Source organism: Cygnus olor, chromosome 18, assembly GCF_009769625.2.
Source record: "Cygnus olor isolate bCygOlo1 chromosome 18, bCygOlo1.pri.v2, whole genome shotgun sequence".
Taxonomy (NCBI): domain Eukaryota; kingdom Metazoa; phylum Chordata; class Aves; order Anseriformes; family Anatidae; genus Cygnus; species Cygnus olor.
This window is the reverse complement of record NC_049186.1, coordinates 12333771-12355556: the sequence shown is the minus strand read 5'-3', so window position 1 is coordinate 12355556 and position 21786 is coordinate 12333771. Positions and strand designations below refer to the sequence as shown.

General features: G+C 66.5%; 4 protein-coding genes across 9 annotated transcripts in view; 3 read left to right on the top strand and 1 right to left on the bottom strand.

Moving 5' to 3' along the window:
* Positions 1-202: 202 nt before the first annotated feature.
* On the top strand, positions 203-8472 carry GAA (alpha glucosidase; the record flags this gene model as incomplete). The annotated part of the gene is made up of 19 exons (XM_040530946.1): positions 203-583; positions 654-799; positions 1097-1262; positions 3196-3292; positions 3378-3497; positions 3773-3891; positions 4013-4144; positions 4364-4474; positions 4644-4757; positions 4864-4948; positions 5058-5175; positions 5481-5614; positions 5716-5867; positions 6063-6211; positions 6295-6436; positions 6654-6752; positions 6888-7052; positions 7346-7498; positions 7873-8472. Coding segments are annotated over 19 exons (2643 nt in total), but the record flags the coding sequence as incomplete, so codon positions are not given.
* A 618-nt stretch (positions 8473-9090) lies between these two features.
* On the bottom strand, positions 9091-12164 carry SGSH (N-sulfoglucosamine sulfohydrolase). 2 transcript variants are annotated; one of them, XM_040530579.1, is made up of 8 exons: positions 11963-12164; positions 11693-11853; positions 11453-11558; positions 11131-11281; positions 10802-10958; positions 10558-10639; positions 10271-10474; positions 9091-9872 (listed from the first exon to the last, which is right to left on the bottom strand). In XM_040530579.1, the coding sequence occupies exons 1-8, from the start codon at positions 12042-12044 to the stop codon at positions 9313-9315; spliced, it is 1503 nt and encodes a 500-aa protein (XP_040386513.1). In that variant the 5' UTR covers positions 12045-12164; the 3' UTR covers positions 9091-9312. The 2 variants fall into 2 exon arrangements, with proteins under 2 accessions (XP_040386513.1, XP_040386514.1); XM_040530580.1 differs by lacking the exon at positions 10271-10474.
* A 101-nt stretch (positions 12165-12265) lies between these two features.
* Positions 12266-19151, top strand: SLC26A11 (solute carrier family 26 member 11). Of its 5 annotated transcripts, none has more exons than XM_040530577.1 (16): positions 12266-12676; positions 12849-13041; positions 13225-13310; positions 14018-14097; positions 14547-14689; positions 14955-15130; positions 15325-15397; positions 15707-15757; positions 16139-16199; positions 16453-16508; positions 16614-16754; positions 17099-17226; positions 17491-17590; positions 17933-18066; positions 18437-18509; positions 18644-19151. In XM_040530577.1, exons 1-16 carry the CDS (start codon positions 12479-12481, stop codon positions 18742-18744), a joined length of 1794 nt encoding a protein of 597 aa, XP_040386511.1. In that variant the 5' UTR covers positions 12266-12478; the 3' UTR covers positions 18745-19151. The 5 variants fall into 5 exon arrangements, with proteins under 5 accessions (XP_040386511.1, XP_040386510.1, XP_040386509.1 ...); XM_040530576.1 differs by having other exon boundaries at positions 17930-18066; XM_040530575.1 differs by having other exon boundaries at positions 16614-16824.
* Positions 19152-20649: 1498 nt separating this feature from the next.
* Positions 20650-21786, top strand: part of RNF213 (ring finger protein 213) — a 52764-nt gene continuing 51627 nt past the window's right edge. The window contains 1 exon segment of the mRNA XM_040530550.1: positions 20650-20854. The gene's annotated coding sequence lies outside the window, so the exon portion shown is untranslated.

Sequence of the window (21786 nt, the reverse complement as noted above, 5' to 3'; positions counted from 1 at the left end):
CCGCCGCTCGGAACCGCGCTGCCCGCCGGAGGCTCCGGGGGAGGCAGCGGAGGCCGGAAGGGGCCCGACCCGACCCGGCCGGGGCGGTGCGCGGGGGGCCGGGCCGCTGCTCCCTCCCCGCCGCGCCTGCTCGGAGCCGGGGCCGCGGGGAGCCGGGCCGGGGCCGGGGGGAGCCATGCCGGGGCCGGGGGGAGCCGGGCCGGGGCCGCGGATCGGGGCTGGGGCCGTGGCCGCCGCCGCGCTGCTGGCGCTGCTGGTCCCCGCCGCCGGCAGCTCCGCGGCCGCCGGCTGCGAGGTGCCCCCGAGCCACCGCTTCGACTGCGGCCCCGAGCGGCTGCTGGCGCGGGCGGGCTGCGAGGCGCGGGGCTGCTGCTACGCCCCCGCCGCCTCCGGGGCCGGCGGGGGCCCGCCCTGGTGCTTCTTCCCCCGCGGCTACCGCAGCTACCGGGCGGAGAACCTGACGGCCACCGCCCGCGGCTACACGGCCCGGCTCCGCCGCGTCGCCCCCAGCTTCTTGCCGGGGGACGTGGGCATCCTGCGGCTGGACGTGGCGCTGGAGACCGAGAGCCGCCTGCGCTTCACGGTGCGCCCGGTCCCCTCCCGGCTGCGCCCGCCGCCCCCGGCCCCGGCTGAGCCCCTGTCCCTGCCCGCAGCTCCGGGACCCGGCCCGGCAGCGCTACGAGGTGCCCCTGGCCACGCCGCGGGTGAGCGCCCGGGCGGCCTCCACGCTCTACGGGGTGCAGGTCCACGAGGATCCCTTCGGCCTCGTCGTCTCCCGGTGGCCCGGCGGCCAGGTCCTGTAAGTGATGTCCTGCACCGAGCGGGGCTGAAGGCTCCCCGTGCTGCCCTGCTGCGTCCCACGGGTCCCACAGCAGCAGTGGGGTATCTGCCCCGACCTTTGCCGTTACCGTGGCTCAGCAGTAGGCACGGAGGGGAAGCAGGAATCCCAGGGCTGAGCCGAAGCCTGGTTCTGTTTCGTGCTGTGACTGCAACGTCCGGTTATGAGCGCTCGTGGCCCTCCCAGAGCTGGAGGGTCTCTGTCTCCTCCGGCCCTCACACCAGGGCTGTTTGCAGAGGCCCCGTTTCTCCCCGGCAGGCTGAACACCACCGTCGCGCCCCTGTTCTTCGCAGACCAGTTCCTGCAGATCTCCACCTCCTTGCCCTCTCGTTTCATCTCTGGGCTGGGGGAACACCTGGCACCGCTCGTTCTCGACACGGCCTGGACCAAGGTCACCCTCTGGAACCGGGACATGGCGCCAGTGGTACGGACGGGGCTAGGGGGAGGGAGGCATCTCACCCACGGCTTTGTGCTGTAGGGCTCCACGGTACTGGGGGCTGAGCCCCCATGGGAAGGGGCCCATCCCAGCAGCCCGGGACAGAGCTGTGCTACCTGGGCAGCGATCTGCAACCCTAACCCTTACCCTAACGCTACCACTAACCCCTAAACCTAACCCGAACCCTAACCCAACCCCCTAATCCTAATACTAACCCCTAAGCCAAACCCTAACCCTAAACCTCTAACCCTAATGCCTAACCCTAATCCCTAACCGTAACACTAACCCCTAACCCTAGCCCTCTAACCCTAACCCTAACCCTAAACGCTAACCCTAACCCTAACCCATAAGCCAAACCCTAACCCTAACCCTCTAACCCTAACCCTCTAGCCCTAACCCGAACCAGAAACCTAACCGGAACCCTAACCCTAACCCTAAACCCTAACACTAACCCTAACCCTAGCCCTAAACCTTACCCTAACCCTAACCCTATCCCCTAACCCTAACCCGTAACCCTAACCGGAGCCCTAATCCTAACCCTAACCCTAACCCTTACATAAACCAAACCCTAACCCTAACCCCTAATCGTAAAACCTAACTCTGACCCCAACCCAAACCATAACACTAACCCTCTAACCCTAATCCTAACCCTAAACCCTAACCCTAATCCGTAATCCTAACCCCTAACCCTAACCCTCTAACCTTAACCCAAACCCTAACCCTAACCCAAACCCTACTCCCTAATCCTAACACTAACCCCTAAGCCAAACCTGAACACTAACCCTAACCCTAAATGTCTAACCCTAATTTCTAACCCTAACCCCTAACCCTAACCCTCTAAAACTCACCCGAACCCTAACCCTAACCCTAATTGTAACGCTAAACCTAACCCTAACCCATACACTTACCCTAACCCTAACCCATACACTTACCGTAACCCTAACCCAAACCCTAACCCTAACTCCTAACCCTGACCCCTAAGCCTTAACCCTCTAACCCTAACCCGAACCCTTATACTAACCCAAACACGAACCCCTAACCCTAACCCTCTAATCCTAACCTTAACCCTAACCCTAACCCTAACCCTGACACTAACCCAAACCTCTAACCCTAATCCTAACCCTAAACCCTAAGGTAAACCCGAACACTAACCCTAACCCTAAACCCCTAACCCTAATCCCTAACCTTAAGCCCTAACCCTAACCCTCTAAACCTCACCCGAACCCTAAACCTAACCCTAACCCTAACCCTCTAACCATAACCCTAACCCTAACCCTAACCCTAAACCCTAACTCAAACCCTAACCCTAACCCTAACCCTACCCCCTAAGCCAAACCCTAACCCTAACGCTAAAACCCTAACCTTAATCCCTTACCATAACCCCTAACCCTAACCCTCTAACCCTAACCCTAACCTGAATCTGAACCCTAACCCTAAACCCCTAACACCTACCCTAACACAAACCCTAACCCTAAGCCTAAACCCTAACCCTAACCCAAACCCTAACCCTAAACCCCTAACCCTAACCACTAACACTAAAACTCTAATCCTAACCTGAACCCTAACCCTAACACTAACCCTAACTCTAAACCCTTAACCTCTAACCCCTAACCCTAACCCTAACCCCAACCCTAACCCTAACCCGAACCCGAACCCAAACCCTAACCCTAACCCTAACCCTACTCCCTAATCCTAACACTAACCCCTAAGCAAAACCCGAACACTAACCCTAACCCTAAACCTCTAACCCTAATTTCTAACCCTAACCCCTAACCCTAACCCTCTAAACCTCACCCTAACCCTTACCCTAACCCTAACCCTAACCCTGCTCACCCTGAGCCGAGCAGATGCGAGGGGCAGGCGGGCACCGTGCTGGGGTCTCGGCTGAGCCCCACCGGCAACGCACTGTGCTCTGCTCCAGCCCCAGGTCAACCTGTACGGCTCCCACCCTTTCTACCTGGTGATAGAGGACGGCGGCTCGGCCCACGGCGTCTTCCTGCTGAACAGCAACGCCATGGGTGAGTGCTGCGGAGGCGCTGGGGCACGGGGCTGGACTGAGGGCCAATCCTCATCTCGCTCCTCCGGTGCTCGTGCCTCCCCCAGATGTGGTCCTGCAGCCGAGCCCGGCCCTGACGTGGCGCACGACGGGCGGGATTCTGGACTTCTACGTCTTCCTGGGCCCCGACCCCAAGAGCGTGGTGCGGCAGTACCTGGATGTCGTGGGTAGGGACCCGCAGCAGGATGTGGCCCTGGGGCATGGGCGCTCCTGGGATGCCGGGCGCTGCTGGCAGCGAGTGGGTGCTGCCGCTGGCAACGCTGCAGCACGAAGGGCTTGGCAGGTGCCTTTCCCTCGGCCGCTCAGATGTGCTGCCACGCGTGCCAGCTGTTGTGGCTGGGGAGAAGCAAATTGTGATCCCCCCCCAGAAGACCCCCGGCCCCTTGCAGCGCCGTGGCTGCGAGCGGGGCAGAGTGAAGCCGCCCACCCTCCTGACTTACAGGGTTCCCATTCATGCCCCCGTACTGGGGCCTGGGCTTCCACCTCTGCCGCTGGGGCTACTCCTCCACCACCACCACCCGGCAGGCCGTGGCCAACATGTCGGCCGCCCGATTCCCCCTGGTAGGTGGCGGCCGGGGCCCGGTGAGCGTGGTGGGCCCGAGGGACACCTGTCCCAGTTAGCGGGGCACAGCGGTGTATGGGGAGGCCGTCTCCTTCCTGAGCACTGCCGCCGGCTCTGCAGGACGTGCAGTGGAACGACCTGGATTACATGGATGCTAAGAGGGATTTCACCTTCAACAAGGAAACGTTTAAGGACTACCCGGACATGGTGCGGGATTTCCACCAGCGAGGCCTGCGCTACGTGATGATCGTGGTGAGCAGTGCCTCCAGTTTGCCCCAGGGCGGGTGACAGCTCCAGCTGGGCCCTGGCCTTCACGTGCAGGCCGTGCTGCTTCCTCGGGCTGTGTCTTCGCCCTTTGCTGCCCCAGGGTTTTGCAGGATTTCTGGCAGGCAACCAGCAGGAGCAGGGCTGGGCGCGCAGGATGCTGTTCCCTGTCCTTGCTGGTGAAACCCCAGCTTTGTACCCCGGCAGGATCCCGGGATCAGCAGCTCAGGGCCTCCTGGCACCTACAAGCCCTACGATGATGGACTGAAGCGAGGGGTGTTCATCCGAAATGCCACGGGGCAGCCCCTCATCGGGAAGGTACGTTGTGGCATCGGCCCCTGTCCCTGTGGCTGGGGGCTTAGGGGGCTGTGGGGCAGCGGCTGCAAGAGGGAGAGGAACATGCAGGGGCAGCCCTGCTGAAAAGCGGGGTGGAGGGGACAGGGACGGGGGTGGCGTGGCTCTGCCCTGCGCTGCCTCCCTCCTGCAGGTGTGGCCGGGCCCGACGGCTTTCCCAGACTTCACCAACCCAGAGACGCACGAGTGGTGGCACGACATGGTGAAGGACTTCCACGACCAGGTGCCCTTCGATGGCATGTGGATTGTGAGTGGCCGTTCCCCCACCGGCAGAGCTCCGGGATGCAGCTCCCAGCTCCTTCCCCGCCCCTCTGCCGGGTCCCCCCAGAAGCGAGGGCTCCCCCTCCCCCCAGGACATGAACGAGCCATCCAACTTCGTGGAGGGCTCCCAGGACGGCTGCCCCAACAACAGCCTGGAGAAGCCCCCATACGTGCCAGGTGAGCAGAGCGGGGCCGGCCCGAGGCTGGGGGCACGGAGGTTGCTGCAGCGGGTGAGGCTCTGCCCGGCTGCCCCGAGCTCGCCCTCGCCACCTCCTCTCCCCTGCAGGTGTGTTCGGGGGACGCCTCCAGGCAGGAACCATTTGTGCCTCCAGCCAGCAATACCTCTCCTCGCACTACAACCTGCACAGCCTGTACGGGCTGACCGAGGCCATCGCTTCCCATGAGTAAGCCTGGGCTCCTGCTGCAGCTCCTGCGGGAAAGCTTCCCCCCGACAGGAGACTGCCCCAGGAGCCCCAGGGAGCTGTAGCCCATCAGCTCCCCTGAGGGGGGAGCTGGGGATGCTGGAGCCACCCAGGTGGGGGAGAGGCACCTCCCTGCACCACGACAAACGGCTTGGGCATGGGGAAGGGCTGCAGCGAACGGGCGAGGGGTTGGTTTGTAGCGCAGCGTGCTTTGTGCTGCTGCTGGGAGCCACCAGCGCAGGGCTGAGCCCCTTCCACAGCCGGGCTGAGCCGCCTCCTCCCTGCAGCGCTCTGGTGAGGATCCGGGGCAAGCGTCCCTTCGTCATCTCACGCTCCACCTTCGCTGGGCACGGCCGCTACGCTGGGCACTGGACGGGGGACGTCGAGAGCAACTGGGAGCAGCTGTCCTACTCTGTGCCAGGTAGGCTGCGGGGCCACATCCAGCCCCTGCTCCCTTCGGGGCTTCTCTGGGGGCTGGCCCAGCGCCACCGAGCCCCCGTTCCCTCTGTGTCCCCTCCGCAGAGGTGCTGCTCTTCAACCTCTTCGGGGTGCCGCTGGTGGGTGCCGACATCTGCGGGTTTTGGGGCAACACATCCGAGGAGCTGTGCGTGCGCTGGACCCAGCTGGGCGCCTTCTACCCCTTCATGAGGAACCACAATGACCACGGCAACCGGGTGAGCGTGGGGCCAGGAGCCCTTGCCCTGGTGGGCACTGCACTGGGTGGGCTGGGGGCGGCTCTGAGGCCGAGGCTGGGCCGTGCTCATGGGGCCAGGCTCCAGCACGCGGGGCGTCCGTCGTGTCTCCCCGGCAGGCGCTCACCGACCGTCCCTGTGCTGCCTGAGCATCCCGCTTTGGCTTCTCCCCTGCAGCCGCAGGAGCCGTATGCCTTCAGCCCGGCCGCCCAGGACGCCATGAGGAAAGCCCTCCGCCTCCGCTACTCCCTCCTGCCCTACCTCTACACCCTCTTCCACCGGGCTCACGCCACCGGGGAGACGGTGGCGCGGCCGCTCTTCCTCGAGTGAGTGCTGCGGCAGGGGTGGGCAGGAGGGCTGCGGCCAGCAATGCTCTGGGGCTGCACTGCCGCCCGCCATCCCTCCCCAGGTTCCCCAAAGACCCCAACACCTGGACTGTGGACCGCCAGCTCCTGTGGGGCGGGGGGCTGCTCATCACGCCGGTGCTGGAGGCAGGACAGACCAAAGTCAGCGGCTACTTCCCGGCTGGGACGTGGTACAGCCTCGCGGGGGTAGGTGCTGCCGCTGGGCTCCTGGGAACGGCCACCCCATTCCTCCATCCCATCCCTCCTGGGTAGCGGGCCCATTGAGCTTTCCCCAGATCAGCTCTTGAGGACTTCTGCCTCCTGTGAGGCTTCACTCGTGGTAGCGTGAGGGCTGCGGCACTCAGCTGGGATCCCCCGTGGGCACGCTGACCCCTGAGACCTGTCCTTTATTTTTCTTCTTTAGGACTCGACCATCCACAGCAAAGGCCAGTGGATCCTCTTGCCAGCTCCCCTGGACACCATTAACGTGCACGTCCGAGCAGGGCACATCCTGCCCCTCCAGGTGAGTCCCTCAGCGTTGCCACCCCGCTGGCAGCCTGACCCCGTGCGCGCCTGGCCAAGCTGCAGGTGTTCAGGCAGGCCTGGGGACACACCAGTGGGGTTGCTGTGTCTGATCCTGCACCCCCCGTGCCCCCAGGAGCCTGCGTTCAGCACTGCCGAGTCCCGCAAGAAGGGGATGGCCTTGGTGGTGGCCCTGACGCCGGACGGCTTCGCCCGGGGAGAGCTGTTCTGGGACGATGGGGAGAGCTGGCAGAGCTTCGAGAAGGGGGACTACACCGAGACCCTCTTCCTGGCTGCACACGTGAGCGTGGGAGGGGGGGTGTTTGGGCACGGCTCTGCAGCTACCTGCAGGTGCTGTCCCCTGGGGCACACGCGGTGGTTGGCAGCCCCCTGCCCTGCCGCAGCAAGCCCCCATCATGATGAAATCACCAGAACGAGCCCCGCCCTCGCAGGCACCAGTGTCCCTGTGGGCTGCTCTTGGCGTGTTTAGGGCACGGGGCAGCGGCAGGCAGTGTTGGCTGGGGTGAGGTGCGGGCGCTTGGAGAAGCCCTGGGGCCTGGTGGCCCAGGGTGACCGTCCCCGCTGTCCCCACAGGGCGCCGTGCTCAGCCAGATCCTGCGGGCGAGCAGCCACCTCGATGGGATCCTGCTGGAGGCCGTGACCATCCTGGGTGTCACCAGCCCTCCGCGGCAGGTCCTGGCCAATGGTGCCCGCGTGGAGGACTTCTCCTACCGCAGCGACACCCAGGTGAGCGCTGGGCCTGCCCGCGAGCGGCTCTGAGCCTGCAGGAGAGGGTGGCTGCGGGGCGCAGCTGGGGGCTGGCGGGGTTTGGCCCCAGCGATGGCACCGGGTCTGCTTTGTTTGCACCGAGGAGTAAAGGGCTGCCCAGTAAGGCCGGGTCACCTGCCCTGGCAGGATTCAGCCACGCAAGGGGACGAGTGTGGGGAAAAGTTGGGCAGAGAGGATGGGGTGTGTGGTGATGGGACCGGAGCTCTGCAGGGAGCAGCGGCACAGCTCTGCCCTGGGGGTCTGTCATTGGAAGCCTTCCCTGGGGAGCACCCGGGCAGTGGGAGGCGTGGGGGCTGCCCTCCCAACCGCTGACCCTTCCTTTGCCTCCTCAGGTGCTGAGCGTCCCCGTGTCGCTGCCGATGTGGGAGCAGTTTGTGATCACTTGGTCCTGAGCTGGTGACCGCCTCCACGCGCAGCCGGTGGGGTCAGGTGCTGCTGCACCGTTGTGCCCTGCGGCCAGATCCCTCCGTCTCTACTGAAAAGCAGCACAAAACGCGGCTCCTGTGCTGTGAGCCCGGCTGTCCTTCGTGCTGAAATGCATTAACTTGAGGTGTATAAACTGGACTCGCTCTGGCAAGCTCAAAGAACCCTTAAGGGATGGGGAAAAACCCTCCTCTCCTTCAAGACGGGGAAAAAAAGACCCAAGTGCCTTGTGAGACAGCAAACCTGTCAACGTGCCAAACTGGCACCCTGCCGAAAGACTATGGGGATTCTTCTCATTGTGGTTTTGGGATGGACACAGGAGAGAGGAGTCCCTTCTGTGCACTGGGCTCTGCTGTTTGGTGTCTGCTGGGTGATGGAACACCCGGGGGGTGTGGGTGCGGGGAGCCCCTCGTGGCTGCGCCCCAGGGAAGCCTGGAGCTGCCTCCGCGAGGGCTGGGAGCAGGGCTTGGGGAGAAGTACTGTGAATAAAGAGCGGCCGTTTGCTCCAAGCAGTCGGTGTTGCTGCAGCCTCAGGACACACGGCATCTGTGCCGTTCTCTGCCAGCCTCAGACCTGTCCTAAAATCGGTGCTGGCCTCTGGCTCAGCCCTCTCCTTGGCATGGACACCCTGGCTCCATCCCTGACATGGGTGCCTGTGCCCTTTGCAGGCATTGCCCCATTTCCCAGCATGGCAGGGGACGGCCTGGAGCTCACCCACTGGAATGGGGGGCAGCCGGTGCCACAGCCCCTGCCCCCTGTTCGTCGCCGAGGCTGGGGCACGAAGAGAGGTGGGAGGCCAGGGCAGCCCTACGCTGGGTGCCTGGTGTGGCCACCCCAGAGCTGGGGCCACGTCCCCAGGCCCCTCCACACCCCCAGTTCTGGGTCACTGGGGTGAGGGTCACTGGCAGCCCCTGGGCGAGCGCACCTCAGAGACTCTGTAGGCTCTGTGTGTTTTGCCAAATTAAACCATGTCACTTCGGTGTGCTCACTGGGACCTGCTGGCCCATTTCCCCAGAGAGCAGCGGGCACACAGCTCTCCAGAAGGGTTCACAGAGACCGCAGCACTGAGAGCTGCAGCAGGGGAAGGGTGCTGACAGGGATGTGCTGAACTCCGAGTAGAAACGGAGGCCGCTCCTCCAGAGGCTTTATTGAGGAGCAATTTGGCTTTACAGCTTCTCTGGCTGAGAGTAAAGCCGTGAGGATCCCTTAATGCTTCGGGGACAGAAACGGTGATGCAGAAAGCGCAGCCTCGGGATCCCACGCAGGGATCTGGCACCGGCCCAGCCCAGGGGCAGTGCAGGGTGCTGGGCGAGGCTGGCCCCAGGTCAGCACTGGGATGCACTGGGCGCTCACAGCTCGTTGTGCAGCGGCTGGCACTGCGGGCTCAGCTTCTCCTCCAGGACAGCATCGGGGGCGCACACCCAGGGGTCCCCAGTGTCCCACTGCCACTTGAGCAGCTGCGTGCGAAGCATCTGGAAGACGGCAGCGTACCGGGGATCGGGGGCCAGGTTGTGGCTCTCGGTGGGGTCCTGGCTGCAGTCAAAGAGCTCCCAGCGGTCCCTGTAGTAGTACTGGTGCAGCGTCTTGTTCCAGTGGGTGGGCTGCCCGGCCCTCGTGCGGTTGAGCAGGTCTTGGAAAGTGGGCGAGACGTAGAAGTCCTGGTCGATGGGAAAGGGCATCTTGTAGTTGAGGTTGTGGATGAGGCGGAATTGGTGGTGCTGGATGGCCCTCATGGGATAGTACATGGTCACCTCGTGGTGGCTCTGGCTGCTGAAGGTGGTGGCCCAGGGCTGCTCCTTCTCCAGTGCTGGCAGGAGAGATTTTCCTGTGAGCTGCACCCGCTTTGAGCCAAATAAGCTGTAGGAAGGGTAGGGGATGGAGAACCAGTCCAGAATGGTTGGCGTGACATCTGGAGGGGAAGAGAAGAGTGAGAGGAGGGGGCTGCTGCCCATGGGAGCAAACTGAAGCTTGAAGAGGGGGGGCCAAAAGGTCTCTGGGGCTGCCACCAGGGCTGCGGTGGCCACGCTGCTCGCTCCCGCTGTGGCTGCTCGGGAGGCAGGAGGGACACGACAGCCACACGGGGCTGGGGCTGGTGCAGTGCAGGGGATGCAGCACAGCCCTGATGGGACATCCTTGCGGGGCACAGCGGCTCCGTGCTCTGTCCTCTCCCTTCCCACGGCCTGGCATGGCGATGCTGAGAGCTGCGGGCTGCCCTCGGGGAGGGGATCCCGAGTTCCAGCCTGGGCAGAGCGGGGAATTGGCCGTGCCCCTCGGGCACAGCTCTGCTCCCTCCCCGAGGGCTCTTACCCAGGAGGCTGGCGAAGGCCGGGCTGACCTGGCCCCAGCGCCCAGTGTGCTCCGGGGAGGAGAGCAGCAGGGGCTCGGCCGTGCCCGACCGGTAGAGGTTGGTCCTGCCGCTGGGGAAAGGGATGCCATTGTCGGAGGTGTAGATCACCAGCGTGCTGTTGAGGAAGCCAGCGCGCCGCAGCTCCTCCAGGACCAGCCCGATCCCTGCGGACGGCAGAGCAGAGCTGGGTGGCTGCGGGAGGGCCCTCTGCGTGCACGGGTGCCGGCCCAAGCCTGGCAGCTCCTACCTTGGTCCATGCGCCCAATGGTCGTGTACTGGGCTGCCAGGTCCGCCCGGGCAGCCGGCGTGTCTGGAACAAAGGGAGGGACCTACATGGAAAAAGGGGAAGTGGCACATGGTGGCCCTAGGGAGGGATGTCACAGGCACACCAGGCAGCCTTCGCCCACCACGTTGATGCTGACAGCAGTGACGGAGGTTTGCGCAGCCCCCGGGACCCCCCCGTGGTCCCCTGTAGCCCCACAGGCCCACACCTGCACTTCCTCTGGGTGGTAGAGCTGTGGCTTCCAGTCAGGGATCCGGCCCATGCCACTCTCTCCATTGCCAAATTTCTCACAAAAGGCCCCGTATTGGGGCTGGGAGTGCCCGCAGCGGTGGGGGTCGTGGAAGGCAACATAAAGGAAGAAAGGCCTAGAGATCGGGGGAGAGGGTGGAGGGGGTGTAGCGAGGGGCTGCCCTTGCCCCCCCAGACCCCCCTGGTCAGAGACACCCCCTGTGTCCCCTGGCAGGGTGCTCAGGGCCCCGTGGCGGCTCAGCCCCGTCCCAGGGACACACGGTCCATCTCACCTCGTGTCCGTCTCACCTCGTGTCCTGGCTCTGGAGGAAGCGCCGGACGAGCTCTTTGATTCGGGTGATGTTCCTCCCCACCTGCAGGACCGAACTGTTCTCCTCCGTGTAGGCGAAGTCAAAGGGGTAGACGGCCCCAGGCCCAACGTGCTTCTTCCCAATTATCCCTGCGGGGACGCAGCCACGCGGTGTGCCGGGAGAACCCAGCCGGCAGCACCGAGCAGGGGCAGGGGCCCAGCTGGCGCTGTGTAACCCGTGGGCCGTTCTCTCGCCCGGCGGGCGCTGGGGCACGGAGGGGAGGTTTCCCTGCCCGTTTCACCGGCCCGGGGGCTCCGTACCCGTGCGGACGTTTGCCTGGCTGAGCAGCTGGGGCAGGCTCCGCACGCCGTCGAAGGAGTTGAAGTGGTGCACGTCCTGGTGCAGCCCGTACATCCCGTTCTGGTGCTGCGGATGGGGGAGACCACGAGGCTGGGCGACGGCAGCCCAGAGCACCCAGCCGTGCCCGGACCGTGGCTGCGGCGTGGGGAGCGGGTCCGGGTCCGGGGGGGGGGGGGGGGGGGGCGGCTGGGGGCGCCCACCTGGGGCAGCCCGGTGAGGATGCTGGCCCGGCTGGGGGAGCAGCTGCTGGCGGCGGTGAAGGCGTTCTGGAAGAGGAGGCTGCGGCGGGCCAGCGCGTCCAGGGCGGGCGTGCGGATGGCCGAGTTGTTGTAGGCGCCGCTCTCGAAGCCGCCGTCGTCCGCTGCGGGGAAGGGGCGCGGGGTGAGGGGGGGGGGGGGCCGCTGCGGGCGGCCGGGGCGCTGCGGGGTCGGGAGGGAACCGGGGAGGGTTCGGGGGGGGTCCGCGCTCACCCAGCAGCAGCAGCGCGTTGCGGGCGGGGGCTGCGCCGAGCCGGAGCGCGCCCAGCAGCAGCGGCAGCGCCCAGGGCCGCATGGCACCGGCCCCGGCCCCGGTATCGGCCCCGGCAGCGGCCCCGGTAGCGGCGGCCCCGTCCCCGGCAGCGGCGGGGCTCGGCGGCCCCGGCTCCTCCTCTGCCCGTCACATGAGGCTGCCCGGGCGGCCCAGATCCGGCCCGGGAGGGGCCCTCCCGGATGCACCGGGAGCTGCCGGCAGCGCGCAGGGAGCGGAGATCGCGGGGGGTCCCGCACGGACCCGCACGGCCCCGCACAGCCCCGGCCCCGCAGCGGCTCGCGGGCTGCTCTCTCCGGTGGTCTCTGCCCCCGGGGCCGGGAGCCTCGGGACGGCGGCGAGCGCCGGCGGGCGCTGATCCGGCGGTACCGGGCGGTACCGGGCGGTACCGGGCGGGCCCCCCCGGGATGCCGCCAGCCCCCCGCCGAGCCCGGCCGGCGCCGCGCCTGCCCTGAACCATGTGGGCGCGGGGTCCCCCCGAGCCCCGGCGGCGCTGCTGGCTCCGGGCGGTGCGGAGGCGGCTGCCGATCCTGGGCTGGCTGCCCCGCTACTCGCCGGGCTGGCTGCAGCTCGACCTGATCGCCGGCGTGACCGTGGGCCTCACGGTGGTGCCGCAGGCGCTGGCGTACGCCGAGGTGGCCGGCCTGCCCCCGCAGGTGGGTGTCCGGACCCCGGGCAGAGCCGGGAGCCCGCAGCCACCGGGGGCCGGGGTGCCGGGGGGGGCCGGGGGCAGCCCCACGCGTGGGGACGTGCCGCGTGTGCTCGGGCTGGGGGCAGCTCAGGCTGTGCTCCCAGCACCGTGCTGAGCGCGCCTTTGTCCCCGCGCAGTACGGCCTCTATTCCTCCTTCGTGGGCTGCTTTGTCTACTGCTTCCTGGGAACTGCCAAGGACGTGACGCTGGGTCCCACCGCCATCATGTCGCTGCTCGTCTCCTCTTACGCCTTCCATGACCCTGTCTATGCCGTGCTGCTCACCTTCCTGGCTGGCTGCATCCAGCTGGCCATGGGGCTCCTGCACCTTGGTGAGATGCTGCTGCCGTGTGCTGTCATATTTTGGGGACGTCTCCTGGAGTTGTTCCCTGCTCTGTGCTCTCTGAGATGCTGGGGTTGTCCTGCTAACGCTTGTGACAGCTCTGTGTGCGTGCAACCCCCCCGCACTCCCGAGCAGGGCCAGCAGCGTACTTACTGCCCCCTGTCCCATGCAGGTTTCCTGCTGGACTTCATCTCCTGCCCAGTCATAAAAGGCTTCACATCGGCTGCGTCCATCACCATTAGCTTCAACCAGGTCAAGGTAAGGGCTGCTGATCTGCTCCACACTTCTCGCCTGCTGTCTCCTGGAGCTGGCTGTGCTGCGGAGCCGAGGTGCTTAGCGATGGGCTGGGAGTGAGGGGAAGGAGCCGCAAAGGGGACGAGGTCCCCCTGCCAGCCCTGGTGAGCCCCATCCCCGAGCGCTCTGCTCAGAGCAGACCAAGCTGAACACGGCCACCTCCTGCGACCAGCAAGGGGTGAGAGCTGGTGGCCATGGGGACAACGGTGAAACCACGGCAGGGGGTTGATTTGGCCACTGGCAGGAGGTGCTGGGTGAGCAGGATGGGAGCTTTGATGGGCTTGCAGCTCTGCCGGGCCCTCCCTGGCCTCCGGCGCCTGCAGCACTCTGGCTCTTCTGGAGCTGCAATGCTTCCTTTGTGGTTAACCTAAATCAGACAGACTCAGGGCGATGTGTGAGAAACCAGAGGCCTGGCATTGGCTGAGGTCTGTGGTCACAGCCAGGACCTCACTGGAGCTCCCTCCCAGCCGGGTGCGTGCTCGGGGGTGCAGGACAAGCTGAGGCATCTCAGGGACCTGGGAGAAAATCAGAGCATTGCTGGGGTCTGCCCACGTGGAGCTGCACCAGGGAATGGCTGTCCCCTTGTGTGCATGGGAACTCAGGGGGGTCGCTGCAAGCCGTCCCAGCACCAGCACAGCAGGGCTCTCATGAGGCTTTATCTCTCCGCACAGAACATCCTGGGCCTGCACGGGATCCCTCGGCAGTTTTTCCTGCAGGTGTATGAAACGCTGAGGAGGATTGGGGAGACCAGGTCAGCATCATCCCCATGCCTTCCCTGCTCCATCCCCCCTGCAGCTGCGGGCTCTCGGGCTCTGATGCTTCGCAGCACATCTCCGGTCACACTTGGACTGGTTTCTTGGTCCCTGCCCAGCACTGTGACATGAGAACCTGTTCTCTGCCTTTTCTGTTTGTTCTGGAAATTCAAAATGTCAAAGCACTTGGGCTCCCAAGTGGCTAGAGAGGAGGGATGGGGCAGGCTTGTCCTATTTTCCGCTCCCAGTTAGGTAAATCAGGATTTTTACAGCCCAAAGGCACATCCTTGGGGCTGTCTGTGTGTCACAAGCCCTCTTCCAGTTTTTGACAGTCCAAGGGGAGCTCGGGTATCCCTGCAAGGGGAGCATCGGGAGCGAGGTGATGCATTTTGCCAGCAGTGCGGGCAGCGTCCCTGCGAGGGGCCGGCACTGACATGTGCTGTTGCAGGCCTGGGGACGCCATCCTGGGTTTGGTCTGCCTGGCCATGCTCGCAGGGCTGCGGGCAATGAAGAGCCGCCTGCCCCCCACCGCCCACATGGAGCCGCTGGCCACCAGGGCCAGCTACCTGATCGTCTGGACCTGCGCCACCGGTGCGTTGGCCTCCATCCCCTGCCTTCCCCTGGCAGCCTCTCCTGCGGCCTCGGCCTCCTCTGGGGCAGGGCAGGGACAGCTCGAGGCTGCTGGGGCCCAGGCCTGAGGTGGGTTGGGGAGGTCGAAGCCTCCCAGGCGGTCCTGCCGTCCTGCCTGCCCCTTCCTAAGGCTGGAAGACCTCGCTGCCCGGGTACCTGCCCGCTCCGTGCTCGCCCACTGCCCCAGGCTCCTGGCACGTTTTCAGGGTTGTTCTCTCCGCTGCAGCACGCAACGCCCTCGTGGTCCTGTTTGCTGGCCTGGTGGCTTACTGCTTCCAGCTGAGGGGCTCCCAGCCGCTGACGCTCACCGGCAGCATCCCCCGCGGCCTCCCCCCCTGCCGGCTGCCGCCCTTCTCCAAGGCTGTGCCCAACGGCACCGTGCCCTTCGGGACGATGGTGGAGGTGGGTGCCAGGCTGGCCGGGCAAGGCTGGCCTCCCCAGGGCTGCTTCCTCGGTCCTCAGCATCCTTGTAAATACCCGGGCGACCCGCAGGCCCCGGGGAAGGGGCAGCCCCTCCGCGGGCAGCGGCAGGAGGGGGCTGTGGTGGGGGTCGAACCCTGTCCCTCTGCTACAGCACTCGCTGTCCTCCCCTCCAGGACATGGGAGTCGGGCTGGCTGTGGTCCCACTCATGGGCCTGGTGGAGACCGTTGCGATTGCCAAGGCTTTTGGTACAGCTGCGCCGGGCTCCTGCATTTCTGCTGGCGGGAGGTGGGGGGGATGCAAGGGGCTGGGGGGGCCGGGGGCATTCCTCTTCCCATGGGGGCAGCGGTTGGGGGGGGGGGGCAGGAGGGTCCCTGTGTTGGGCACGGCCAAGGTTTGGGCAGGAGCTGAGCACTGTCCCCGAGCTGCACTGAGCTGCTGCATCCTGGGGTGCCGGGATGGGGCCCCGTGTTTGCCCCCGGTGCTGCCCCCGCATCGTGCGCGTGGCGGGCTGAGCCTGCAGGAGGCACTGGGTGATGCTGTGCCTCTTCTTCCAGCCTCGCAGAACGACTACAGGATTGACCCCAACCAGGAGCTGCTGGCCATGGGTAAGAGGCTGCTTGGAGCAGCAGGGCAGGGGGTAGGGATCCGGCCCCAGCACCGCGGTGTCCTGCAATCCTTCCTGGTGGATGCTGCAGACCAGCCCTGGGTGCTGTCCCTGCAGGGTTGCTGCTCGGGGACCTCCTCTGTGTGCAAGGGGACTCCTCAAGCAGGACGAGCAGAGCTCAAGAGTACGAAGCAATCACAGGCACAAAAATTAGCTGGGGTTTCCTCAGCAGCCTGAGCCCAGCGCACGCAGCGGGACAGGCCCTGCTCCCCATTTCCCACGTGGGATGGAGGTGGCAGTGATGACACACATCGGCCTCATGGCCCTGGGCAGTGCCTCCTGGAGCTGCTGCATCCCCAGCCCCTCCTTTTCCCCACTGCAGGCTTTGCCAACGTCCTGGGCTCCTTCTTCTCATCGTATCCCGTCACAGGAAGCTTTGGCCGGTGGGTAGCAGGCTGGGGAGCAGGGCCTGGCCTGCGAGGTGCTCATGAGGCTGTGCCGTGAGGGGGCTCCGCGAGACGTCGGGCTAAGGGTGGCATGGGCCCGGTGGGTCCTGGAGGCCGCGTCCTGGTCCCCAGCTGCTCGCACTGGGCCTGGGCTGTGCTCACGCAGCCGCTTCCCTCCCGCCGCCCGTGCGCCGCAGTCCCTGGGGTCTGCGGGCAGCAGAGGGGACGGCGTGCCCGCCTTGTGTTTCAGGACGGCGGTGAACGCACAGACGGGCGTCTGCACCCCGGCGGGGGGGCTGGTCACAGGTAGGGCTGCGCCTCCTCTCCCCCCAGCCCCAGCGCCCGCTCCCGGCCTCGGTGACCCCCCCACGCTCGGGGCCCCGCGGCTCAGGCGCTGCCGCCCTCCTGCAGGCGCCCTGGTGCTGCTCTCGCTGGCGTACCTCACCTCGCTCTTCTACTACATCCCCAAAGCGGCGCTGGCTGCCGTCATCATCTCTGCCGTGGTCCCCATGTTCGACGCCGGGATCTTCAGGACGCTCTGGAGGGTTAAGAGTGAGGGCACAAGCGGGGCGGCCGTGCCTCGGCTCTCCCTGCGAGCCACCGCGCTGCCCGGATCCATGAGGGATGGCAAGAGGGGGGTTGGCCAGGACCCCAGAAATACCAGACCCTAAGCCCTTTCCAGGGGGCTGCACGCCCAGCACCTCTGGCCTGGGGTTTCTGCCTTTGCTGACCCAAGCACAAGGGCTCTGCCCTCGCTCTGATCACTGTCCCCAACTCAGCTGTGCTGGCCTTGGGTCCTGGGGGTGCAGAATCGGGTGCTGAAGCCCCAGACTTTTACCAGCCAGGCACAAAGAGGTTTTTGTTCATGGCTGAGCCTGGGGCTGTCTCTCTTGCAGGGCTGGACCTTGTCCCCCTCTGCGTGACGTTCCTGTTCTGCTTCTGGGAGGTGCAGTACGGCATTGTGGCCGGGGTGCTGGTCTCAGGGATCCTGCTGCTCTACTCCATCGCCAGGCCCCCGCTGAAGGTGGGCTGCTCACCTCGCGTGGGTGCGCTGGGGCCGGCCAGGCTCAACAGGGAGTGGGGAGCAGGGAGGGCGCCCCAGGAGCAGCAAGGGGTGGCGCGGGGCCCTCCTGTCCTGCCGCTGCCCCATCCCAAATCCCCAGCCAGCCACCGGCACAGCGCAGGGACGTGTTCAAGGAGCACAAGGACAGGAGCACAAGGACCAGCTCGGGGCAGACCCCAGCCCTTAGCTCCCTGTGGCTCATCCCCCCCCGGGGGTCTTGTGCAGGTGTCGGGGCAGGGCATGCTGCTGGTGCAGCCGGGGAGCAGCCTGCACTTCCCAGCCATCGAGCACCTCCGGGATGTCATCTGCAGCCGCGCTCTGTCAGGTACCGCACCCCCGGCCGCCGGCTTGAGCTGGGGACTGGGCTGGGCTCTGGTGTCCACCCAGAGCACTTCTGGGGGAGGCAGACATGGGCTGAGCCCTGCAGGCTGTGGCTCTAAGCAGGCACTGACCGGCTTCCCTGCGGTGGGGACTCCTGAGATTGTCTCGCCCCTTCTAGCAGTGTGTGGCTCGCTAGGGATGGGATGCGTGGTGGCCCGGCTGAGCTCAAATGCAGCTTTGGGCTGCCTGATCCACAGGGCTGAGTCCTGCTCTAAGAGCTGCGTCCCCTGTGCTTATCAATTCTGTACTCATAATGGGAAACGACCGTATGCTCTTCTTTCAGCAGCACGCTCACCATGCTCCATCATCCTGGACTGCCACCGCATCAGCAGCATCGATTACACGGTGGTGGTGGGGCTGGCAGAGCTGCTGCAGGAGCTGCGCAAGCACGGCATCTCGCTGGCCTTCTGCAGTCTGCAGGTACGTGGCGGCCACGCGCAGCCCCAGCCCAACCGGCACTGTGCCAGCCCTGCTTGCCAGCAGAAAGGTCTGCACGGGTGGGCTCGGCCTTCCCCACACCAGGGAGAGCCCTCGGGTCGCCCCAGCCAGCAGGGCCACCGCTCCCATCTCCCGTGCAAAGCAAGGATGCGGCCACCTCTTGGTAGCACCTTCAGCTCATGGAGGTGGAGGCTGCAGCATCCGAGTCCAGCTGCGGGACGCGGGGCGGGGGCAAAGGCTGCAGCTCCTGCGCAGGCACACGCTGCCCTGGGCTGCCCGGAGGGCTCCGAGCCCCTGGCAGAGGGGAACCCGCCGGCTCCGGGCTCCCCAGCTGCAGTTTCTCTGCCCTCAGGACCAGGTTCTCCGAGCCCTGCTGGCTGCAGACCTGGAAGGATTCCGACATTTCCCCAGCTGGGAGGAGGCAGGTGAGGCTTCGGGCTGCCCGGCTGCGGCAGGATGCTCTCGGGGCTGCTGGCAAGCAGGAGCCCAGCCTGCGGGAAGTTGGATTCGGGACTAGCACTGGATTAACTCTGTCCTGCTTTCCCCCTTCCTTGCTCAGAGCGGTGCAGCGGAGCGGAGCCGGGAGGCAGCGGGGCAGTCCCCTTCGACAGCACCAGCGCCAGCGAGAGCTCGCTGCTGCCCACGGGGCTCATCCAGTGAGGCAGAGGAGCCGCGTGGGGCTTTCTCAGGACCACATCTCCTTGCCCGAGCAGCTGTTCCCGATGGCCCCAGAGGCTGCACGCCCTGTGCAGGCAGGGCAATGCCCGGCAGTGTAGGGGAGAGACGGCAAAGGCGGGGGAGTGACCTGGAGGGTCCCTATCGCTGCCACCGGGAGTCACCCCCCCCTCCATTCCAGGCTGGCCCCATCCTGGGAGCAGCTGCCTTTTTTAAATCGGATGTTTTATTTTTGGAAACTTTTCTTACTCTGATCCGTTTCGAGCTCTGACACAGAGCGTGCTCTTGTCACCATGAGTTTCAAGGATGCTGGAGCTGCCCTGCACGCCCAAGGCCGTGCTGCAGTTCTCAAGCTCAGGCTGCCAGGAAAAAAAAAAAAAAAAAGAACAACATCGATTATTTTGCTTCTTACTGATCCCTCTTGGTTTGTGGGATTTTCTGCCGGACTCTGCCCTTCAGCAGGGCTGGGCTGTCCCACCTGGGCACTGCAGGGCTACGGCTGTCCTCCCACCTCTCGCCAGACTTCTGCTGGCCACCCCAGGGGACAGCTGCCGTGCCGTCAGTCTCTGTTTGCCTTGCTGTGAAATGGGTGTTGCCAGACAGTGGGGCATGGGTCCGGGATCCACAGCAAAGCAGTTCTCCTGAGCTGCAGTTGGCTGACCCCCTCCCATACGGAGGGCATAATAAAACAGTAATTACAAATGACTTGGCGTGCATCTCTGTCTTCCTTTGGAAAAGATGCTTTTGCGGGGGGGAGGAAAAATTAAGCTCTAATTTCTTGGTGCAGCTGAGCACAAAGCAAAGAAATGAAACCGAAACCAGTTCTTCAGTTCCTGCTGTGCTCCCGCACAGTTCCTCACGGTCAAAGGTTGTGCGGTGACGGTGGCGGTGCCTGGGAGCTGCGAAGCTGCGAGGGCCGGGGGGTCCTGCCGGTGGCCAGAGCAGCGTTTGTGCAGCGGAGCAGTGCCAGGCAGTGGAGCAGTGCCGGGCAGTGGGTTAGTTCGTCACCGCAGCGGCAGCACAGAAGCCTTTTCCAGCACTGGAAGGGCTCGCATGCCGTCTGCCTGCCCATCTCTCCCCAGATGAGGAGAGAGCACCCCGGAGGAGTGGGTTCGGGTTGTTTCTCCGCACACCTCGCTCAGCCAGGCCCTTTGGTTGTGCTGCTCCACACACCCCGACGGGAGCTCGGAGGGGATCGAGGCGGGATGGGGGGCACAGGGGCACGATGGCAGGCAGGCCCCAAATTTCAGGCACGGAGGGAGGAGGGATGCCATGGCCGGGGCCGTGCCTGCAGAGCCCCAGCGCCAGGGTCGAGCACCCCTCACCGAGCGGCTCCCCCGAGCGCCTCGCAGCCCGCTGAGGGGCCACAGGTCCCGGGGCGCGGGGGGAGAGCAGCTCAGGAGCAGCAGGGCCTGCAGGGGGACGGCTGGGGGGGGGACACGGAGGTGGGCAAAGGGAAGAGGCTCGGTGGGCCGGGAGGAACAAGAGCGAGGAAACGGGGCTGGAAGGGGGTGAGCAGGCCCGGCGTCCCCGTGCCCGTCCCGCGGCGGCGGTCGGCGCCCCCCCCCTCGGAGCCTCTCCCAACCCCCGCCGGCCCCGTCCCGGTCCCGCAGCCCAGCACCGCCGTGCCCCCAGCCGGGCGGCCGGGAGCGGACCGGGAACGGCTACGGCCGGGCCCGGGCCGAAGCGGAGGGCGCGGGGCTGCGGCGGGGAACGGCCCGGCCCCCCCCGCCCTCGGAGCCCCCCGCCGGCAGCGCGCACAGCTCCCGGCTGCAGCCGCGCCCCGGGCGCCCCCCGCGGCACCCCCGGGCCCGGCGCTCCGGTGCCGCGGGAGATGCGCGGCCGGCAGCGGCGGCGGGGGGCGGGGCGGGAGCCCTGCGGGAGCCGCCCCGGGAGGGGGGGAGGCGGCCACCGGAGCCCCCTGCCCCCGCCGTGTCCCGCGGCGAGGATTGGCCGCGCCGGGCCGGGGGCGGTGGCGGTGACGTCCCGCGGGGGAACCGCGGAGGCTCGGCGGAAAATCGAAACTTCGCGGGGCGGCGGCGGCGGAGCGGGTGCGCAGCGGGTCCCGGCCCCGGCCCCGGCCCCGGTGCCGTCGGTGAGCGCTGCCGCGGCGCTGCGTTGCTGGCGGGGCGGGGGGGGGTGTGTGTGTGTGGCGGGGGGGGGGGCGATCCGGGCTGGGCCGGGGCAGCGGACCCCGTGCGGGCGGGAGCCTGCGGGACGGGGGGTCTCCGGTGCGCCCCGACCCCGCTCGTCCCCGAGCATCCCGCCCGTCTCCTCCCGGTACGCGCGGCGCACCCCAACCCTTGCTCGTCCCGGCTCCACCCCGGTGCTCCCCGGCGGCACCCCCAGCGTCCCCCAGTCCCCCGGCATCGCGGTGCCCGGCCCCCAAGTCCCCCGGTTCCCCCGGTGACTCCCCGGGTGCTCGCGGTCCCCCCCGACCCCCGCTCTTCCATCTTTGCCGGTGCCCCCTCCCCCGTACCCCCCCCCCGTGCCCCCCCGATGCACCCGGCCTGCCCCGGCACTCAGCTCCGGTGCCCGCCCCCCGAGCACCCGGATCGGCCTGTACCCAACTCCCCCAGGTCCCCTGGTGCCCCCCCTCGGGATCCCCCCCCCCGGTGTCCCCCCCCGGTACCCCCCCCGGTGCCCCCCCGGATGCCCCCCCGGTGCCCCCCGCCCCTCTCCGGCCCCGCCCCCTGGCGGCAGCCCCGCCTCCTCCCGCCGGCCGTCACCTAACGGGCCTCATTTGCATCCCGCCGGCCCCCTCGCTACGCCATTGGCCCGTCCTCCCGCCTCGTTTGCATATCGCGGCGGGATTGGGGGGGGAGGGACTACCTACCCAGGGGGCGGGGCGAGCGACGCCTCATTTGCATATAAGCCCCGCCCAGAGACCGGCTTCGCCTCCGCCCGGAGGGTGCGGGGTGGGGGTGGGGGTGTGAAACCTTCGCACCTTCAGGGCCCTGAAGCGGGGGGTGACGGGGCCGTTACTGCCCGTTACTGCCCGTTAACGCCCGCGTTTCTCCTCTTGCC